We start from the raw sequence: 21,749 nt of genomic DNA on the forward strand, positions 1-21,749 counted from the left end.
GACGTGTCTGAATTTTACATTTGAAACCAATGTCTGTGGCTTGGCTTATGAGAGTACATTGGCGCCATGAGTGTTTTGCATGTAACTGAAAATTTAGCTTACTAGTAGAATCACCCAGCTAAAATAGTCTCCTATTCCAGGGAGGCTCAAACTATGGTCCACAGGCCAAATGGTGGCTTGCAAAGCCTTAGAATCTGGCCTGGGGTCCTCCTTGTGGGTAGGAAATTTGGCGGTGGGTATACCGCCACCCCTCCCCGCAGCCAGAATACCAAGCCTTGAGCAGTGGTTCAGAGCTGGGCCCTCCCCACATGGCCAGATTGACCCTCCCCCCACATGGCCAGATTGGAGCTGGGCCATACCCCCTTCTCCTCCACCTTGCCTGGTTGGGGCCAGCCCACATCCTTTTCCTCCCACAGTGTCAGGCAATCCCTCCTTCCCCCACACATCTGGTTTGGGCTGGGCTCCCCTCCCCCTCTCAACCCTCTCACCCTTCTGCCTCTGTGCAGCAGGATGGGGCCTCACAACATCCGCCTCAGCCACCAGTTTGGGTCCACTGGGCTTCTGATGTTACCTGACCTCGGCACCCAAGATCTTCTGATTATCGAAGTGTGAAGCTGGGGAATTTGGGGTACATAGTGTTTCCTGAACACCAGTTTCAGATAACTATTCCTTACAGTGTATAGAAAAGAACAAGTTGCTTGCTAAAGAAATTAGCCTACTAAATAGCTGGAAGGATCATCTTCCACCAGAGGCGATGCCTAGCAAAGCTGAGCGTGGAATTCAATGAAGGTAATAGTGTCAATTTGCTGGGTATTATGTTCTGCACAATGCATCCCCCAATTCAAATGCACAGAAGAAAAAATATTAAAACGTAGTAGGATAATTTGCTGGGGAAGTTGGAAGCCAGATTGTTGCTTCTCCTGGGCTTTCATGTTTTGTTTCACTAAACACTACAAGCACCCTTCTGAAATCAAACACACTTTCAGTAGAAATGAAGGCTTTACCAAAGGCATACTTTATATACCAGGGTAAGGCACAATAACAGCCTTTCTATCCAAACCAGAATAACGTGTGGCATTTTGATGGAATAGGACAATGGTGTTCAACCTTTCTGGCTAGTGGTTGGGCAGCACCGAGTCCCTCTAGCCCATGGAGGGACTGGGTGCTGCCCAACCACCAGCCAGAAAGGTTGAACACCATTGTCCTATTCCATCAAAATGCCATGCGTTATTCTGGTTTGGCTAGAAAGGCTGCTGTTGTGTCTTACCCTGGTATATAAAGTATGCCTTTAGTAAAGCCTTCATTTCTACTGAAAGTGTGTTTGATTTCAGAAGGGTGCTTGTAGTGTTTAGTGAAACAAAACATGAAAGCCCAGGAGAAGCAACAATCTGGCTTCCAACTTCCCCAGCAAATTATCCTACTACGTTTTAATATTTTTTCTTCTGTGCATTTGAATTGGGGGATGCATTGTGCAGAACATAATACCCAGCAAATTGACACTATTACCTTCATTGAATTCCACGCTCAGCTTTGCTAGGCATCGCCTCTGGTGGAAGATGATCCTTCCAGCTATTTAGTAGGCTAATTTCTTTAGTAAGAAACTTGTATTTTGTCAGAATGAGCCCTAGAATCAGTTGATATAACCTTGTAACAGATCTAGGTATTCATTGTACCTGCACAAAGGGAATGTGCTTCAGTACATGTTACAATTAAAAACATAAATTTAAAAACATTCAGCTCCCAACACAGGATCAGCCAAGGTATATTCTTGTGGCCCAGGCTTACTCAGACTATAATACCATGGGTGGTGGTTGTTGTTTAGGGAATAGAGTCTGGAGAGCTGGGTTCTGTTCTGTGTCACTGCATCTGAGACCCTGGGCAGTTCCTTTAGCTCTTGCTTTTCTTTCTGTAAAATAGAGACCATGTCCCCCAGCTCTTTATAAAGTACTTGAGGTCTTCAGTTGAAAAGCATTCTTATACCAAAAGGTGGTGACAGAATCCGTTAATGTGGGGGAGGAACATTTGGATCAGGCTACAGGTTTCAGGAAGCAGTGTACCATCTTGACCCAAGCAGAAGTGGTTTGAATCGAGAATAAACAGGGCATGCTGAGAAGTGGGGAGTTTACATACTCCAGCTGATTATGATTGACTATGCTTAATGCAAATTATGTGCAGGCTTCTTTGTCATGCAGGTCTTGGTGGGACAGTGTGACTATCCCTGCTGGAACGAACAGTGCCTATTTTTGTGCCTTAAAGTCTCATTCTTGTGTGTCCTCTTCCCCCTACCTCTACCCCCATACACGCACACACTTTGAGAACCCATCAGGTGTAAATCCCATCAGGTGTAAATGCACTAAGTGAACAACCAGACAATCAAACAACCAGAGATGGCATGTATTGTAATCCTGCACATTTAACTGTTATATGGCAACATAACAAAGCAGTGCCCATTTTAACCTCCAGAGCAGGACAGGAAATGTGTTGAAATAGGCTGCTTGACTTGTCTGTTCTGTAAAGGCTTTTTTTTTTTTAATGTGCCAGCCATTCATCTAAAATAATGTTATTGACATGAGACTGGCAGCTTGTCAGACTGATTTATGCCCAGGACTGTGCAGCTGCCTAATAAATACTGGATATTCAGACTTCCTGTAATAATTCCCTGAAGTAGAATATCTTGGCAGACTCTAGAGAAGATTGTAAGGCAGGTAGATGTGTTCACTAATACTTAGGATGAGATTAGACTTGCTGTGGCTCAGGCCTGCTTGACCTCATGTGTTTTATTTCAGTGAAAAAGCCAATACCTTGGCTTCCCAATGGTTTGCACTGCAATGCTACAAGCCTATACCTGCAGCACTCCCTGGGTTTGGGTCACCAGTTTGCTTGCCCTTCAGTTGTGGGTCATGCTTCCCCATGCATCAAACCAAAAATCAGCAAGAATCACTGGGCTTCTGATGTTACCTGACCTCAGGCACCCAAGATCTGATTATCAGTGTGAAGCTGGGGAATTTGGAGTATATAGTGTTATCTGAATACCAGTTTCACATGACTATTCCTTATAGTGTATAGAAAAGAACAAAGCCAGTGAATTAAAAGTCTGACCATTCGTCTCTAGTGGGAACTGGCCAGTAGAAATTCTTTTTTTTTAAAACTTGAAACCACTTTATAGTTTTATAGATACTTATTACTGATTACTTTCTGTAATGGTTTTAGCTTTGCTTATATCCTGGCAGCATTAAAGCAAGTAGATGGATTTATTTATTAAAACACAGGATTGTTCTAGGATGATGTGTTCTGTTCCCAATTCTACAACTGATTTGCTGTGTTGTCTTGTGCAAGTTATTAGAGGTGTACCAATGCATCGATCCAATGGGTACTGATATAAAGAAAATTGGCTGGATCAGAAATCGGCCCAATGGGGCTGATAATTTGGCTCATAAATGCAAATCAACACCTCCCTCCCCCCATGGTGAGGGAAGGGGCAGGGGCAGGTGCTACCCAGCCAGGACAGGGTTGGGGTGCGGAACGGACCCCCGGCTCACTGGGGGCAGCTGAGCTGAGAAGAGCCGGGGTTGCGCCAGGCAGACGAGCAGGCAGCGGCGCTGGGAGGGAGTTATGGCGAAACTTAGGGTGGCTTCTGCCCCCTCTGCAGCCCCTGCCCTGAGTCCAGCCCACAGCAAGAAGAGACCCAGCTGCAGCCCACCCCATGCAGATTCGGGGGCACATGTCCCCCTGCCCCCCACCCCCTGTGCCCTCCTGGGGTCTGTGCAGCGGTGGGAGCTGTGCCTACCCCTGATGAGCACCCTGCTCCACCCTGCCTGGACAGCACCTTCCCCTTCCTCTGCCCCCTCCCTCACCGTGGGGGGACAGGGGTTGATCTGCCCCTCCATGCCCCTTCCCTCCCCACTCCCCTCCACCACAGCAGACTTACCAGAGGGAGGCAGCTCTCCATGCTGTATCGGAAATTGTATTGGTATCAGCTGATATGTCCCATTAAAAATCGGATATCAGTTTTGGCCCCAAAAATCTGTATTGGTGCACCTCTACTTAAAATTACCCATGCCTCAGTTCCCCTGTCTGTAAAATGGGGATACTTGACTATTTCCGGAGCTCACTTTGTTAGTCCAGAATATGTATTTAATACACTTTCTAGAGAGGATTGAGGGTATATTTCTGGAACAGAATGGGTTTGAAAAGACATCTCTTAGTCACTGGTTGTCTGAATTCTTGTTTGATGGTTTACGGATGTTGGGGTTATGATATGTTAATTAAGTGTTAAGGCAGCTGGAGCATTATTTAGACACCAGTTATTATTTAAATCAAAACAAATAACTAACGAATATTGATAAAATTAATTCTAATACAAGCACTGCAAAGGGGGAGTTATTGACAGTAAGTGCTACTGAAATCTATGGTCCGTTGTATCCTGTGGTGCAGCTCCATTAGTGTGCACTGTCCTTATCATGTACCAACACCACTGCATTCATGCAAGCCAGTAACTCCACACAAGGCCTCCTGTTCAACCCTAATCTCATTGCTCAGAAAAGTCCATACACAATAAGAAGCCTCTAGCTAAAGCGTTGAAAATGTACAAGCGTGAGCCAAAGGAAAGACGAATCTGCAAAGCGGAGTGTCGACAGCCCCAGAGCTGTAGGAAGGCAGCATGCACAGTCTCTTCTACATTAAATAGAAGTAGCCTGAATCGATCGTCACGCCGGCAGCTGTTTGTTTTTCAGCTGTGTAGTCAACCAGATCAATTGATTTTAGTCAGTAAATGCTTCATATTCCTTGCTGTGAGGTGGAATCAGTGTACTGTGTTACCAAGAACCCAAACGTTTTCATCTAGCTCCCTGATCCGTAACATGGAGCTCCTGAATGCAATATATATATAATGCATATCCTGTTAGCCCATAAATTATGGCTCTATGCATTACATCACTGCACTGAAAGATCTGGCTAGGTCTGAAAGGAAATTGTTGCAGCCTCTTTCACTAGCTCAGCCCCTTTCTTGTTACACACCCTCCATGTACATTATGTAACAATGCAGAAATGATTGTGGAAGCCTGTCTTCTACCACCCATTGTATGAACAAACATTTTGGAAGTTTCCTTCCTTACAAATCTGTTTTACACTGCAAATAGGTTCTCTAATGTAGAGTAGCAATGCCGGAGTTACTGTAGAAGTCAGCACAACTGCGCACTGAAGTTACAGAGCAGTTGCACTTTAACTGCAGAGCATCTGCAGTGTCATTGGAGTCAACTAGCATGAAGAAAATGTTGAAGTTGGTCAAGGGCAGGTGACAATGCTGTTGCCATTTGTACAGAAGTCTAGCATCTTCCTCCAAGCCACTGTGGCTACCAGCCACTCCCTGTTGCATTTAAAAACCGAATTTCTAACCTAGTGCTTTATGAATTGACACAACACTTGGTTGATGAATAGCAGAAAGGCTTGCTTTAATAACTACCAACAAGTTACAGAACTAAATGACAGAAAAGACTCTTTCTCAATATAAAGTGAACTATATCTTTCCCAATATAAAATAAGCTATTAGTCCTTAGTATTTTCTGAGCCACACAGAGATCTTTACCCAGTGCAGGCAGGAAGCAGTTCCTGTACAGCCTCAAAGTGTGGGTCCTTCACTTATTGGCTTTTCTTTAAAAAAATGTTTTTTTAATTGTTTCAAGCCAAATCAGCCAAATCAAGTCCAAATCCATGAGTTAGCCCAGAACCATAAGTGGCCCTGCAACCGGCAAACATCCTCCACCCCCACCAAGGGCTTCACATATTTCCAAAGTCTTTTGGTGGGCATCCTACTTGCAGGCCCAAGCCCCCAGGGTTTTGGTGCAGATGCCACCAAGTTTTGCCTACCCTCAACCATATGGCTGCAGGAGCAAGCTAGGGAAGAGCCTCCCATTTCCATAAAGTGGGCTTTAAGCCCCAACACCTCGGCGGGTACTAAACCACACCAGAAGAACAGTTATCCCCAGGAACACTTAAGGAGAACTGCCTTCTAGGACCCAGATGCACGGTGTTTCCCCAGCCAGCTATTTGACAGGGTGGCAGGATGGCTTCTGGTCTGGACTGCACAGAACTTGATGACAAGTCTGCTTAGCTCTTATACTGTGTCTTCAAAGCATTTTTCTGGATGGTTGGCCATTTAAAGTCCAAACAAAACAGGGAGGAAAAGGTTGATCATTGGATCATAACTGTTAATTGCCTGGCTCCTGTTTTTGATTATCTAGATGCAAAGAATGTGTTTCTGCCGCCTCTGCAATTATAGGTCAACCACAGATGATGGGCCTTGAGTGTCAGACAGGATACTTAGAAGTATCACCAAACTTGTTTTGGGGTATTTGTTTATCAGTGGGGTACATTAGCAGAGACATGCACTGAATGGTTCAGACATTTTTAACACCTTAGAGTGACATTGGGTGCCTGTTTTGAGAAATGTGAGGATGTGACATGCAGAACAGGTTTCTTTTGAGATGGATATTTAGTCTTTTGTTTTCTTTAGCTGCTAGGGCAAATGAAATGCATATGCAGTTTCCTTGCCTTCACTGGCTCAGCCTTTCTTTAAAGTGCTTTCTTAGATACACATATGTGATGAGCGCATCAGGACTCTGCCAACAATTTTAGCCACTTTTATTATTTTATGGCATGAGTCTGGTATTGGGTACTGCAAGCACTCCACTGTCCAAATGCCTAATGGGTTGCAAGCCATTAGCAGAGTTTGATTTTCTTGTGGCAGTCTTGTTACCACAATCCAGTCTTGCCCCAGTCACTGTCCTTCGTTTTTATGCAACACTGTCCAAGCTTTCACAGTTTTCATATGCAGCACTCCCCTCCATTGAAATGGCTGCTTAGACCCTGCATTTCCACCATGGAGAAGGAGATGGGGTGCTCGGTAGTTGCTTCTTCAGGACAGTGCCAGGTTATCAATTCCCAAAACAGTTTAAGGCCTGTGCAGGTACTTGTATTATTACATAAACCCACGCCAGAGAGTCACCTATAGGTTGTTCTTCACCCATCCAACGTCACCAGTGAGAATTCATCACCAGTGAGAATGGTCGCTCAGCTTTGTCAGTCCCATCACTTTACATACCCTTAGCATTCCACCATCAGATCTGCCCCTAATTTTCTGCTTGTGTATGTAGCATGGGGATGCGTTGCATTTCCTTGAAAGTCTTCCTGCTGGCCAATTAGAAATCAGCTCGTAAAATGCATGGAAATGGCTAACAGAAGCTACCAGCTCTCCAGGGAAACTAGTTCATCGTCACTTTACACTTGATTTGATATATGTGCTTCTTTCCTTTTGAATTTGGCAGATGGGAGAGGACATTCAATGGGTAATTGGTTCCTGTTTTTGCTGTTTTCCTCCTCTCTCATTGTTGCTCGTAGACATTACTGTTACCACCTTACTCTATCCTTTAAGTTCAGTGTAAAATCAACCCTGGGCATCCTACAGCAGAGGAAAGATGCAGGCTGGAACTAGTTTCTGTGCTGGAAAAGTGTAGATACTCTGGAAAGATGAAGGCAGAAGAAGCTAGATCATGCCAAAACATAGAATCATAGGAAAGTAGAGCCGGAAGGGACTTGGAGAGTTTGTAAGTCCAAGGCAGGATAATCCTGACTAAAGCATCTCAGTGAAGTATCAGTCCAGCCTGTTCTTGAAAACTTCCAGGAGTGGAGATTCCACATTTTCTCCAAGTAACCTATTCCAATGCTTGACCACCCTCAAAGTCAGAAATTTCCTCCTAGTCTCTACATTTCCTCTGCTGAAGCTTGAGGCCATTGTTCCTTGTCCTTCCCCTACAGTTATGGAGAAAAGCCCATCTCCATCATCTGCCTTTCCTCGTAAGTCTTGTCTCCCAAGTCTTGTTGCTGTGTACTGACTCTTTCCAAGCTGTCCACATCCTTAGTGCGAGACCCAAAACTGGACACAGCCTCCACGTGAGGCCTCACCAGTGCTGAATAGAATGGAAGCATCACTTCCCTTGATTTGCAAGTGGCACTCCTGTTAATACAGTCTAGTATGCTGTTGGTATTTTTTTTCAACAAGAGCACACTGTTGGCTTATATTCAGGTTGTGGTCTACTGTAACCCCCAGATCCTTCTCTCCAATATTGCAGCCTAGCCAGTTACTTCTCAGTTTGTATTTGTGCACACAATTATTCCATCGCAGGTGCAAGATTTTATATTTGTCCTTGTTGAATTTAATCTGATCGATTGCAGACCACTTTTCTAGTCTATCCAGGGTATTCTAGATCGTAGCCCCACTCTCTGGAGTGTCTCTCACTCTATCCGACTAGATGTCATCTGCAAATTTGCTAAACATTGTCTAAACCATTAATGAAGATATTAACACCAGACACAGGAGAAATCCTTGGGGAACCCTACTTGATACCTCATCCTGACTAGGTGTTGAGCCATTGATGAGTACAATGATTAGGGATCTACTCAAATTGTGATTTCATGATTTTTGTGGAAACTGTGAAAAAAGGCAGTTTCCACGATCACTGCAGAAACTGGCATTCTCTGTGATTTTGCATGAAATGTCTGGGGAGGAAAAAACCGTAAAAATAAAATGCTTGCTCCCCAGTGGGAGCCAGCCAACCACTGCAGTCCAGCCTCACAGCCCACCGGGGTTGGGAGGAGGAGATCCACTAGTAGGGCTGTGCGAAAAGCACCATTTCACTTCAACTTGTGTTTCGACAGAACAGTGTTTCATTTCAAGTTTCATTTCACAAGCACTGTTCCTTTTTGTTTCATTGAAACAGTTTCGACATTTCACCCAGGGTTGCAAGGCTCTGGGAACCCAGCCCAGTTCCCAGTGGCTTGCCCCCACCTCCCCCAGGCTGGGTTCCCAGCAGCTTGCAGCCCGGTGGAGGAGGAGGGGCTCAGCCCCAGGGCTGTGCTCCACCTTGCTCCGTTGAGCTCAGCGCCCAGTGGTGCCCAGCCCCGTGGAACTCAGCCTGGTGGCAGGAGATAGTGCAGCCCTGGCTCTGCCTGCTTCCCGCCACCGGGCTGTGCTCTGTGGGGCTGGTGGAGCCGATAAGCGCACAGCCTGGCATCGGGAGGCAGGGAGAGACAAAGCTGTGCAGGGAGCGCAGCCCAGCAGCAGGAGGCGGTGGGAGCCAGGGCTGCACTCCCCGCCAGTCTGAGCCACGTGGGGGTATGCAGAGCCACTGGGAGCACAGCCCTGGCTCTTCCCTGCCTCCCACCACCTGGCTGGGCTGCTGCTTCAAAACTTGAAACTTTCTAAACGTTTTGACTGGCGTCATTTTGTTTCAAGGCTGATTCGAAGCCCTTTGTTTCAATTTTGCTGTTTCGAGCTTGAAACGCATCGAAACAAAACAGCCGGCGAAGTTTCGCGCAGCCCTAACCACTAGCAGAAAGGGAAGCAGCCAAGATGATGGCCACTCCCTCCTCCCTTCACCACTGACTGAGGGCTGCTTTTTCTGCAGCCCCGCCACCCTCTACCAATCAGCAGTGAGGGGTGGGCATTAAGGGCAGCCCTTTCCACCAATCAGTGGCAAGGGGCCAGGCTTCACAAAGGGAAACCCTATTGGCCAATGATGAGCAAGGGGTGGGGGCTCTTGGCCAGTCAAGATGGCGGGGGCGGGACTTGCTGCATCAGTACCACAAAAATGGTGCCAGGCAGTGCAAACAATCCACAATTTTTATTTCCCCTCTGCATGCGTTAAGTAGACCCAACCAGTTATGTATCCACCTTATAGTACTGTTCATAATTACATCATCCACTAGAAGTTGCTCATTTTGATGCTGTTGTGAATAGGGTTTCCAGGACTCAACCTAGCACTTATTACATCTATTTTGCAGCATTTGCTGCTTAAAGAAAAAATATAGCCTTTTATGTCCCAATTTACTTTTTCCATATGCTCTCTAGCGAGTGCTGACTCTGCTGAGAAGGCTTGCCCAAGGGACTCCTGCTCCATATCATAGCTCAGCAGCCTCCTCGTTATGCATCAGCTGTATTTGGTGCCATGTTATAAGAGTTGGCAGAGTGTTTGCAGGGCTTTGCATTGCTGTACCAGGACACATTGGCTGAGTTGGAAGAGACTGGCAGGCTTAATGGGGACCGCAATCAAACTTCTTCTGTTTGCAGGGACATAACTATTTTGCAGCAAGTAAGTGATAGAAGGTAAGGAGATATCAATATCAAAAAAGGGCTATGGGAAACTGTCTAGGGTAGGGGTGGCCAACCTGCAGCTCCAGAGCCACATACGGCTCTTCAGAAGTTAATACACATCTCCTTGAATCTTCGCACAAGCACACAACGTGACATAATGGCTATCAAAGCTGGTCACTGTGTGCTTATGCAAAGATTTAAAAAGATGCATATTAACTTCCGAAGAGCCGCGTGTGGCTTTGCAGCTGCAGGTTGGCCACCCCTGGTCTAGGGTATCAAATCCATCCATACCCCTTAGAGGTGAGAGGTAGGGATTCTCGTTCTGAAAATGAACAATAAATCTGGAGATTTTTTCACCAAAAGAAGGAAGTGAGTTTGGGAAAATGGACAGTGTATAAATGCCTTCATGGTCCCCAACCATTTCATTCCCTTCCCTCTCCCCTCTTCCCCCTCCTTCTCACCCCCAACACCATCCCATGACTGCCAGAGCTATAAAGAACTGATTGTCTTTCAGTTTGGGTCCCTTGCCTCTGGCTTTTTAAGATGAACTTAGTAGGGAACAGATAAAAAAAGATAAAAACATCTGGTTCGATTATGCAAAGTTATTCAGTCATTTCCATAGTACTTTACATAAGATGCTTGGTGTGTGATTGAAGAGCTTTTTTCTCTTATTGTTTGAAACAACTGTTCCAGAAACCGTAGAACTATACAATGTTTGGAAATGAGAGTATCATGGCGGTGTCTTGCCAGACCCTCCATCATTGGTTCTGTTTCTCTCTTTTCCTTCCCCCCACTCTGCTTTGGACTTCACTGCCTTTCAATATAAAGTGCAATATAAGTTCTCTGTCACCTACAGGCACAAATATAAATAGAAGAGGTTTGTAATGGTTGCATATGATTGCTTCACAGCAAGCCATTTGCAATGCTTAAGCATTCAGATATTTTTCTCCTAACTTGCAGCTCAGATTGCAAGCCTTCTGTATATCAGGACACTGCTGCTTCAAACTCTGTTAGAGCAGGTTGGAACCTAGCAGCCAAAAGATTAATAAACCCCATTATACAAGCTTGGCATTAATCAGAACATGGTTATGTCCTACTGCTGACTTTTGGGGCCTTTCTCTGGTCCTTATTTGACAGGGGAATCATTCACCCTGATCTGTTGTCTCTTGAGCGAACTATGAGAAATTGTAAGTTCTGCCATTGCCCACAGAGCTCCTTGCTTTCTGCCTTGAGTGACAGTAGGTAAAGACCCTGAGGCTTATGATTGAGAGAGACATGAAGAAGTGGTTGCTGCAGCAGTGCGGGAGGATAGAGTTCAAATGAAAGGCAGCCTGGAGGATTGTACTTCCAGATAGTAGACCTAGGTTTTGGTGTGACCTTGGGAGGGGAGCGGACTGAGAGCTTCATGTAGAAAGAACCTCTTTGATCTTATGACCAGGGGATATTTTAATGAGATCTGCACTGTTCTTTAGCACCTACTTCATAGTAAGCAGCATTATGACTTCAAGATATAGGAGACACAGAGATATACCCAAGAGTTTGGGAAAATCCAGACAGCTCAAGGATTTGATAGAGCCAAGGATTTCACACACATCAGCTGTGAGGGTCCTGCCCTTGTTCAATATATGCCCTGGTGACTTAGTGCATATGTCCTCTAAGCTGCTACAAGGCTTCCTATGTCCACTGCCTTAAAAAGGGATACGTTAATATGCCATATTTTAACTGATTTAAAATACAAACATGTGTTGGCCCCAAAATCCATCAGAAAACAGGGCTTTGTGGGAGAGCGAGGGTGGTCTCCATGTTTGCAGTACAGCAGGAGAGAATTTGAATGGGGGAGCCTTGTAGGTTCTGAGCTCGTAGTCACTATCTGTTATCTTCCTCTACCTCTGCCGCCCGCCCCCCCCCCCACGCGCGTCCCATGGCGCCGCTCCCCCCCCTCCCCCCCCCCCCCCCCCCCCCCCCAGACGAGCCTCTCATGGCTCCGTCCCGTGCCCTGCCCTGGCTGTGCAGCGTCTGCCTCTGCCCCAACCCCACTTCCTCCCTCACTGTAGGGGCCTCGATCTGCCCCTTCCCCCACAACAGACTTACCAGATGGACACCATTCTCCATGCTGCATATTAGCAATCGGATTGATATTGTCCGATAACGGCTCGTTAAAAATAGGCCATCAGTATCGGCCCAAAAAATGTCTATCAGTGCATCCCTACTAATCTTTTGGTGATCCAGTTTGCTGGACATGTGCCTAAACACTCTCATATACAACAGAACCTTCCACATAATGTTCTCTGTTGCCCTGGCAAGCGAGCCCTTCCTTATATTGCCACATGTTTTCCATGTGCTCTCTGTTGTCCCTGGTTGTCTTCTGTGTTTGTCCTTAGATCAGTGTTCTGCAGGTGACTGAGAGAGCTGTATGGCAGGAGATGGATAACATTCCTGTGGACAAGAGCTTTAAAGCTAAGATAAACCTGCAGATTTAAGATCTAAGTAGTTATTCAGTATATGATAATAGTTTCCTCATTGCTGTCAGTCATCTGGTGCTTTATAAATATTAATAGTAATGATAAATGCTTCTATGAAAGAGCATTGTAGTAGCTGTAGCATTACTTAAATCTGTTTTAATCAGATACTGTTGCATGATCCCAGCTTTTAGCCAGCGTAGTATGCCATAAGCTGTCCCCATTACCGAATTCTCTCTTGAAAACTCAGAAGTGTACATCATGCTTAACGTCTTTTAGACAAAGAATCCAAATGTGTTGGTTTTTTTCTGAGGAAGTTAATGGTAAGCCTAAAAAGCAAACAGTGACTGAAAGGTGAGCTTCAAGGAAACACAGCTTCAGAAGAAGAGTTCCAGCAGGGAAACAGAGCACAAAGGCAGGATTTGGAATTCAGGTCGTTTGAAGTGGAGCAAGTTTGGCAATATTAGCTGCGCATAATCCCAGTGAAGTAGCTTAAATAGGATAATTATTGAACCAGTGCATTATGTTGTGACCTAAAGTTAAATCTATTATCTGTCAAGTTACTCCCATGGACCAATGGAACTCTTTTATTCCCTTGTGGGCAGAGCACTCATTGGAGGAAAAACGCATGCTGCTGAGTTGTTATAGGGGGCAGATGAGAAGTGGATGCTTCTTTCTTTTCTCCTCCCAAGGCATTGAAATTAGTCACCCCTTAAAGGAAACATAGCCAAGAAGCATTTAAATAATTCTAGTCTTTTTTTTAACATTTATTTATTTATTCTTTTCTGTGGTTGGTAATGACTCCCTAGAAACCCAAAACTGAAATGAGCTTCCCTGTCGCTTTATATTTTTTTATCCTCTATCAGTTTCCCTCCACCTGGTTCTTATAGAACTGTTTAAGACTGCTCATGGGCAGCATGGTGGATTGAAGGGGAAAGTGCTGATGCATGAAACTCAAGGACAGTTTCACAGATTTTTTTAAAAATTAGATAGGCTCATGTGTGGCCTGTAATTTTCATGTATCAACCTGGAAAATATCAGTTCCCTTCCCCAACCCCCCACTGCCTCTTTTAATCCCATTGGCAGGGGGAGATCAATTAAAATTTGTTTATTAAAAGCGTTACAAGGTGCCCAGCTGACTTTCCATCTTCTCTCCAGGCCATGCTGTTAGCGTTAGAAACCCACCATTTTTTGTACTTTCACAACTTATGGTTCAACAATCAATCCTGCATGTAGTGAGTGAGTGAGACCCTCTGGCAGTGATTAAGTCAAATGGACTTGAAAACCCTATTCCTAGCATCTGACACTTTGCTTAAACAAACTCTCTCTTTCTCTCCTTTCCCTCCTTTCTCTCTTTCAGCTTGGCAGTGACCTTGGCGGGGGCATTGGCGGAAGTCCGGCAGTAAGTGCCATTCCATTTTTTTTCCCAACAAAGCCCCCTCGCACATACCATGTTTTTAACATAATCTTTCCCCACACATCTGGCTGCTTTAATAACCAAAAATGCTTGGGAACACAGACTGCTGTAACCACCAGGGATGGTAGGCAGGTCCTTCGGTCCCAAGCTACATTGTGTTAAGATAAATTCTTCAATACTGGTATCTCTGGAGAGAAAGCTGTCTTCCAACTCTGCTGAACAACAGAGGGGTGCTGTAATCTCTGCTGGCTATCTTTTGTCTCCTGGTGGTGGTGGTAACTAAGTCCTTTGAAGAAATGACCTCACTTGTGGAAAGGAGGCTCTCGTCTCCTGGCATGCAGATGAGCCTAGACTCCTAACTTGTGTGCAGGTGAACCATTTGTAACCATGGGATTAAGAATAGAGAACTCTAGCCTTTGATGGGAGGTCATGACCATGTGCTTCCAGGTGCATCATGACTCCCTTACTATTTCTGGATGTGGAAAGTCCTTCAGTAAGACCATGAAAATTAGCACAGGGAAAGGGAACAGATTGGGATCCTCTTGCCCTTTTCTCAGATCTGAACAGAATTGTTCCCTTATGCCTGCTCTCTCACCAGCCTCCCTCCATGGAGACCATTCTGTCTGTTTGTGAGGACAGGAGGATTGTTAGTGGTGATTTCAAGTCCATCACATGGTTGAGGTGACAGCACAGATTGCAGGGTTCAGTTCCCCAGAGCCTTAGAATTCATATACATTATTTAACACTATTGATAATTCAGCAGGGAGGCTGCAGAGTGCTTTAAAATATTCAGGTTATTTCCCGAGTTCATGCTTTATTTAATAAGCAGCATTCATTGTTGGTGATGTTAATCGGTAACCTTTCTTAACTCCTTCAGGTGGGGCAGACCTACATTCCATCCTCCGTGCCTGCCACTTTCGCCCCTTCGCCCACCCCAGCTGTGGTGAGCAGTGGACTCAACGACCTATTTGAACTCTCATCCGGTATAGGCATGGCCCCCGGTGGATATGTGGCTTCAAAATCTGTACGTAAGAGAAACCTTACTGCAGCACGTTGCTTGACACTGGTAGCATAGAGCTCATGAGGTTCTTCAGCTATTCCCTTTATTGTGCCCTTTGCCGATCTGGGACAGGCTAGTTGAATTCCATTCCATTAGACAAATCCTCTTTCTTCAAGTGTGATAGCTGTTGAAGGCAAGTATAATCAGCCAGAGATTTCAGTTTTCACCAGTTCCCTATTTTTGCCTGTAACATGATTACACTAAGGAAGGGTTTGTAGGAACTGTTACAAGTTGAGTTAGCCCTTTGCCCCAAAAGAAGCAGGACCACCAGACTTAATGCCCTTCAGTTAGCATTGATATTAATTGCAAAGTCTTTTTAAAAGAAATTATCTTACTTGAGGGATAAAATGAATCCACGTAATTGGGGTGAGTGCTAAGTATGATACCAAAGTACCTACCCTAACTGTGAAAGAGATGGCAAACACACCAAGAGAAGTTGCTTTCTCTTAAGGGTTTCACACTCAATTTTTCTAACAGACCTTTGGCCAAACTGATGTACGTGACTGGAAAACGGAAGGCATGCCAGTTAAGAACAACTGTTGGAGCTGGTGTTAGGCTTATTCCTGCCCCAAGACACTCTGAAGTCCTTCGTTCCTTATGTTATTGGTGTGTTCACCAGATTCCCTTTTGGAGCCTCCTAGTGCAACAAAACCTTGCACTTTTGTTAATCCCTATTATGGAGCCAGAAAATAAACAAGCTAAAATCTTCTGTAATATAAAATCCATGTGTATAAACAGCAGCTGATTGTATGCCAAGTTTTCAGCATGCTTGTGATCACTTGTACTACACCAAGTAAAAGATAGTGCACAAGAGGTCATGGCAAATGTCAAGCTAAAAACAATATTGCTACTGAATCAATTGTACTTAAATCCAGGATTCTCCACAGATATTTTTCAGTATAAACAAATAATCTACCTCCTCATTTTCTTTGGTTAAACATTGTACTGCCTCTGATAACCACCAGGTTCCCTGAAGAAATCTGCGTCTTAATTATATTGGCCTCATTTTAGAGTGAAAGACAGTAATCCGCTGGTATATCTAAGCACTTAAATGTTACTGAACACTTCAGGGTTCCAACAAGCATTGTAAACCAGCAGGAACGCTCATTGTTGAGCCTCATTGATTCAGGTTCCCACCCCCTGCCTCTCTTGTACACATGCACTGCAGCATAGTCACTGAGTGAATTGGCTTAATTACTTTTGGCCTTTAGCCATTCAAAATCTACATGGGATTGAATATGTTTCTCCAAGTCAAACATCATTCATGCTGAAGGCCCTTTCTTGTTGCATTTCAGGTTTGGTTGCCTGCTGTGAAGGCTAAAGGACTGGAGATCTCTGGTACATTCAGTCACAGGCAGGGACACATCTACATGGAGATGAACTTCACCAATAAGGCTTTGCAGCACATGACTGACTTTGCCATTCAGTTTAATAAGAACAGGTAAGGAACCCACATGCCCAGCCTGTGTGGTAGGAAAGTAGCATGCTCATGGGTTAACTGTATCAGTTTCCATTTGCTGGCTGAACAGAAGGTGAAGTGCTCAAAAATAAAGGCAAATATCTATGTTAATTCCACTGAATATTCCCAGGCTGTCAGTGACACAGTGAAAAAAAATAATATCAGTGTCTAGTTATTTAAACTCTTGTTGTCTGTAGTTACCTGCTAACCATGGGTGTAAAGCATCAGTGCAGTGAGGTTAAAAGCATAGTGCAGATCCTTCCAAAGGTTTTTCCCTCCTCCACTTTCTCTCCAATGAGAGGAAGGATTGTGGGGTTACATCTGTTGGGAAAATACCAGAAGTGTATCATGCAGCAAGTTGTGATGAACTTCATATTAGCTCTGAGTGGGATTTTAAAGCCTTTAACATTGTCCTATTTTTTTTTTTTTCTATTGAAGTCTACAGTAAAAGTTCCAGTGACTTCAGTGGTAGCTGTTAAACTGCATCTGAGGGCCTTTGACAATTCCACTCTATATGTCTAGTTTTAATAACTTTGGTAAGCAGGGCCTTTCCTGTTCATCTTTGCCTGTCTTAAGGGAGCCTGTGCAGTGGGCTATAAGGTAAACAAGGCACTTTTTAATAGAAAGTCGACCAGTTGTGGCCATTTGATCCCAACTTTTTTATTTCTATTGGTACGTTCTTCAAGGTAAATTGATAAGGAACAACTATAAGAACCAAACAGGCTTTAATGTAGATGTCCTGAGAAAGGTAGGTTTAATATCATGTGATGAAGAATTCAGGCAGTGCGTGTATGAGCTACAACAGAAAATTGATCCATATGTAGTGTTTTTAATGTAGTCTGATCTCTACAGTCTTCTCTGCCCCAGTGAGGCAGCAAGTAGATGGTCCCCTCAGTCTCCTAGCTCTGAAGTTGCAGCTGCTCTTGTTTAATCCTCTAAATGTTTTAAATAGCCCCTAAACTCATAGGACTGGAAAGCATTTTATGTCTAGTAAAACCTTAACCAAAGATAGCTAAGTAGGCAGGAGTTGAGTCAGCCAATACCACAGCCCCCAGTGAGTAGCTGAATGACTTCATTAACAAGTTGGAGTACAGCATCCCAACAAGAGTTAAACTGCCTGGAAAAATAGTTTTTTCTGATAAAGTATTTGTCAGTGAACAAATCACAAGGCAAAATAGCTCAGGGCAAGAATTTTACCAATAGCAGTTGGGGAAATTATTTTGCCAGAAAGCTGCCACTTGCAGTGGAGGAGAAAGCTGAGAGCATACAGACCACTATTCACAAACCAGCCCTAACAAAAAGATATTAACAAGCTGCAAGATCACCTCTGTTCTCCTTCATCCCTATACCTGCTTCAGCTTGAGGTGGAAGGGTTGCCATAGCTAATGCTGCACAATATCTGGGGGAAGCACCATGACCTCAAGTTGGCTAGTGTGTACAGGGCCTTCATTTCATAAGAGGAAATGCTCTGTCAAGCTGCAGCTTTCTCTTTTCTGTAGTCACAGCGTTGACTGTAGCAGGGCACTAAGGTGCCTGCTACTTGGAGATTCGGGATAACTCCTTAGGTGCCAGTTGCTGAGGCAACCAGAGGGAACTAGTGACCCACACCTGCCTAGTCAGCTGACAAGAAGGGGCAGGGCCTGGCTCCTATATAAATCATAGGCGGGAGGCCAGGAGACAGTTCCCTGCTGGCAGATAAGGGGGAAGGAGCTCTGCCTGAGCGAGCAGAAGGAAGAGCCCTGAATGCATCAGCCGTTTGAGACTGGTAAAGGATGGAGCACCCTAGGGGTGGCTGGATTAATGTTATAACCGGACGGCTAGAGTTTGTGTTGTAGCCCAGGGGCTTGTGTTTTGTTTGCTGTTTGTAACCGGCGGTTTGGGTGAGGCTAAGAGGGGATGGAGGAGGCCTCATAGGGGACCTGTAGCAGCGGGGGAACCCCAGCCCCAGAGGGTGGGGGCAGCAAGAAGCGCCGGAGAGGGCGCCGAGAGAGGCAGGACCACGGAGAGGGCGCCGAGGGAGACAGGGCCGCGGGGAGCCCGAGCGCAGGAGAGGGCGCCAAGGGAGACACGGCCGCGGGGAGCCCGAGCGCAGGAGAGGGCGCCAAGGGAGACAGGGCCGCGGGGAGCCCGAGCGCAGGAGAGGGCGCCAAGGGAGACAGGGCCGCGGGGAGCCCGAGCGCAGGAGAGGGCGCCAAGGGAGACAGGGCCGCGGGGAGCCCGAGCGCAGGAGAGGGCGCCAAGGGAGACAGGGCCGCGGGGAGCCCGAGCGCAGGAGAGGGCGCCAAGGGAGACAGGGCCGCGGGGAGCCCGAGCGCAGGAGAGGGCGCCAAGGGAGACAGGGCCGCGGGGAGCCCGAGCGCAGGAGAGGGCGCCAAGGGAGACAGGGCCGCGGGGAGCCCGAGCGCAGGAGAGGGCGCCAAGGGAGACAGGGCCGCGGGGAGCCCGAGCGCAGGAGAGGCCGGGGAGCCCGAGCACTGGAGAGGGCGCCGAGGGAGACAGGGCGCCGGGGAGCCCGAGCACCAGAGAGGGCGCCAAGGGAGACAGGGCCGTGGGGAGCCCGAGCGCCGGAGAGGGCGCTGAGGGAGACCGAACAACGTCAGTTACATCTGTGAGGCTTGGGGCATGGTACAGGGATGGTTGGAGCCACGCATAGCCCATGAGACTGGGGTGCATAGAACACCCAGTACAGAAATAGGATAAGTGATAACAGGAGAACCATGGCCAAGAGGATGAAGGGCAGCCTCCCTATAAAATTCATATGACATCAGAGTCGTGGTGGACAAGGATTTGAGGGTGCTTGTCGGCAACTTGGCACGGTAAAGGAGAAAGGCAGGGGAGAGCACAGTGACCCTGCCCGCCCTGCTGTTACATTGACCTTAGAAAATTATACTTGCTTGAGACATACAATAGTTACTTATCCACAATGTGATCAAGCCTGAATGTATTTTCTTTCTAAATTCCTGTACTTTTGCAAAGCTACAATCAACAGGTTTTATTCCACATGTTTGCCTGACTTGAATATATTATGTTATAGTTTTTCACTGTATAAAGCCCTATTTTACCTTTGGGATTCTATTCCAAAGCATGTACAGTATGTGTAATATAATTTGCAGTGCATGGTGATCAACCCATATGGCTTTTGTACAGATCAGCTCATATTATTTACACTACACATAGACCATCTGAATCATACAACAGTTTGGCTTCCTTATAGTTTTTGAGCAGGTAGCAATTGGTCTTGATGATCTTGTGATCTTGTCCTCTACCTCCCATGACAGTCCCAGGAAGACTTCTTTTCTGTCTCAGCTGGCACTGTCCCTTTGGAAGATTTTCATCCTCCCAGGCCATCCATTCCTTTTTCAATCCTCCTGAAGTACCTCTTCTGCCTTTACTGCTTTTTACTATGCTGTGCCTGGCTCATTCTGATCAGACCTGACAAAGCATAATTTGCATTGGAAAGCTTGTCTAACTCTCTCCCAATTACATAGTTGTTCCAATAAAAGATTTCACTGTAAGAAATCCTTTTCCTCCCTCAACCATTTACGTTCAGATTTTGCAACAAACATAGTTAATAGCCCTGTAGCCTAGTATAATTTGATGGCTTAGGGCATTAGAGGTCAGCAGAAACTCAGCCTGTCCAGTAAGATGAATCAGGTGAACCAAGGTGAGGGATGGGTTTTAAGGACAGTTCACCAGAATGGCAGGGCCTCAGAGCGTGTTGCTAAATAACCAGATTCTATCCAGGAGCTATCTGTTCAGGAAGCCCATGGACTGAAGGAGTGAGGGCTGGCTGAATGAGCCCCAGTGAAAGCTTCCCTTCCCATTCATTCTGTAGTTGTAAACGGTCCCCATTTCCTCTTCATTCCCAGTTATCCCAACCCTTTCATCTTTTTTTTTTACTTTGCTTGTCTTCCTGTTGCTGCTTCCTGCCCCACTTGGCTTATGGGGGTGAGTTTCATAGGAATCGCCTTTCCTTGCAAATGTGGCACTTTCTCCATAGCAGTGGTTGTAAGGCCAGTAAAGGGGAAGGTTCCCTTTCCTCATGATACTAATTTGTACCCACTGCAGTCCAGGGTGCTTGTTCACCCCCTAAATCAATGCAGTAAGAATTCCCAGCATTTTTAGTGCACTCATTCCAACAGCATCTGTCCCCTGGCCTGTGATATGCAGCCCACGTGCCCATAAAGGCTTTGTTACCAGGGCTTGTTACATAGCATGAAGGTCAGGCAGATGGGGAAAACAAATCTAGGGATGGGGCACTCTTTACTGAAAATATCCTGCCTTTGCATCTTAAATTTAGGGAACCTAGGAGTGAGCCCTCTTTCCTGAGAATACCCTTCCTTCAGGTCTAAAGATCTTAAATTTAGAGAACCTGATAGAAAGTGCCTTAGCTAAGCTCAGCTGCTGGGACAAGTAGGTATAGGGAGACAAAGTGACTAAGGAAAAGAGCGTCCAAGGCACCTAGGGTTTTGGATCTAAGTTGGGGGAGCCAAGCCATGGTTCATGATCCTCATGTGGCTCCTGGGCTGTTTGGAAGTGGCTAATATTAGAGAGAAGTAGTTAACTAAAAACATTCTTTCTCTCTCTTGCTGGTTATTATTTTCTACTTTTGATTTTCTTAAATTCTTGCTCATTTATTTAAATTATTATTTGAGTAGGGCCAGGGCTTGCAATCTTCTGATTCTGGGACATGCCCATTTTCAAAGTTTTTTGTTTTCTGCAACTCTTGGTTTTAGTCTGTGGCTAGAAGGTTTAAAAAGTTTGGCTACCCTGGTGCCAGCTCACACCTTGACTTGTACGTGAAGGAAAGCCAGTGCAGAGTGCATGTTCTGTATAAACCCCACATCTAAGTAGAAAGCATATGTTGTTAAATATCTTACGTTGAATAGATGAGTATAAATCCCATCCACCTTCATGGGACATGTTTCTCCATCTTGAGGAGTAAAGAATAAAGCAGAGACCCAACATCAAACCCATCTGCTCTCATGGAGAACCAGCCATCCAGTAGTGTGGAGGGCCTGCCTTGCTTAATAGCACTGCTGGTGCAAACTATGATTTCTGCCTTGGGTAGCTATTTCTCTATGCCCTGTACTCATTCCACTTCCCTCCTTCCTTTGCTTCCAGCACTCACAGCTTTGATCTATGGCCCAGAGCATCCTCTTCCTTTTTCATGAGAGAAACAGATGCAGAGCGTCTGTTAAAGCGCC

At 45.7% G+C, this 21,749-nt stretch overlaps 1 protein-coding gene across 2 annotated transcripts in view; it reads left to right on the top strand.

Moving 5' to 3' along the window:
• The window catches only part of LOC106721818 (AP-1 complex subunit beta-1-like), a 77,366-nt gene that overhangs the window by 15,622 nt on the left and 39,995 nt on the right, over positions 1-21,749 (top strand). The window contains exons 4-6 of one of the 2 annotated variants that reach the window (XM_025193786.1): positions 13,967-14,008; positions 14,901-15,047; positions 16,379-16,524. In XM_025193786.1, the coding sequence (XP_025049571.1) occupies positions 13,967-14,008; positions 14,901-15,047; positions 16,379-16,524 (335 nt within the window). The remainder of the gene's footprint in view (positions 1-13,966; positions 14,009-14,900; positions 15,048-16,378; positions 16,525-21,749) is intronic. The other variant, XM_025193787.1, reaches the window with a different exon arrangement.

The sequence above is a fragment of the Alligator sinensis genome, unplaced genomic scaffold (assembly GCF_000455745.1).
Source record: "Alligator sinensis unplaced genomic scaffold, ASM45574v1 scaffold345_1, whole genome shotgun sequence".
In the NCBI taxonomy this organism is placed as follows: Eukaryota; Metazoa; Chordata; order Crocodylia; family Alligatoridae; genus Alligator; species Alligator sinensis.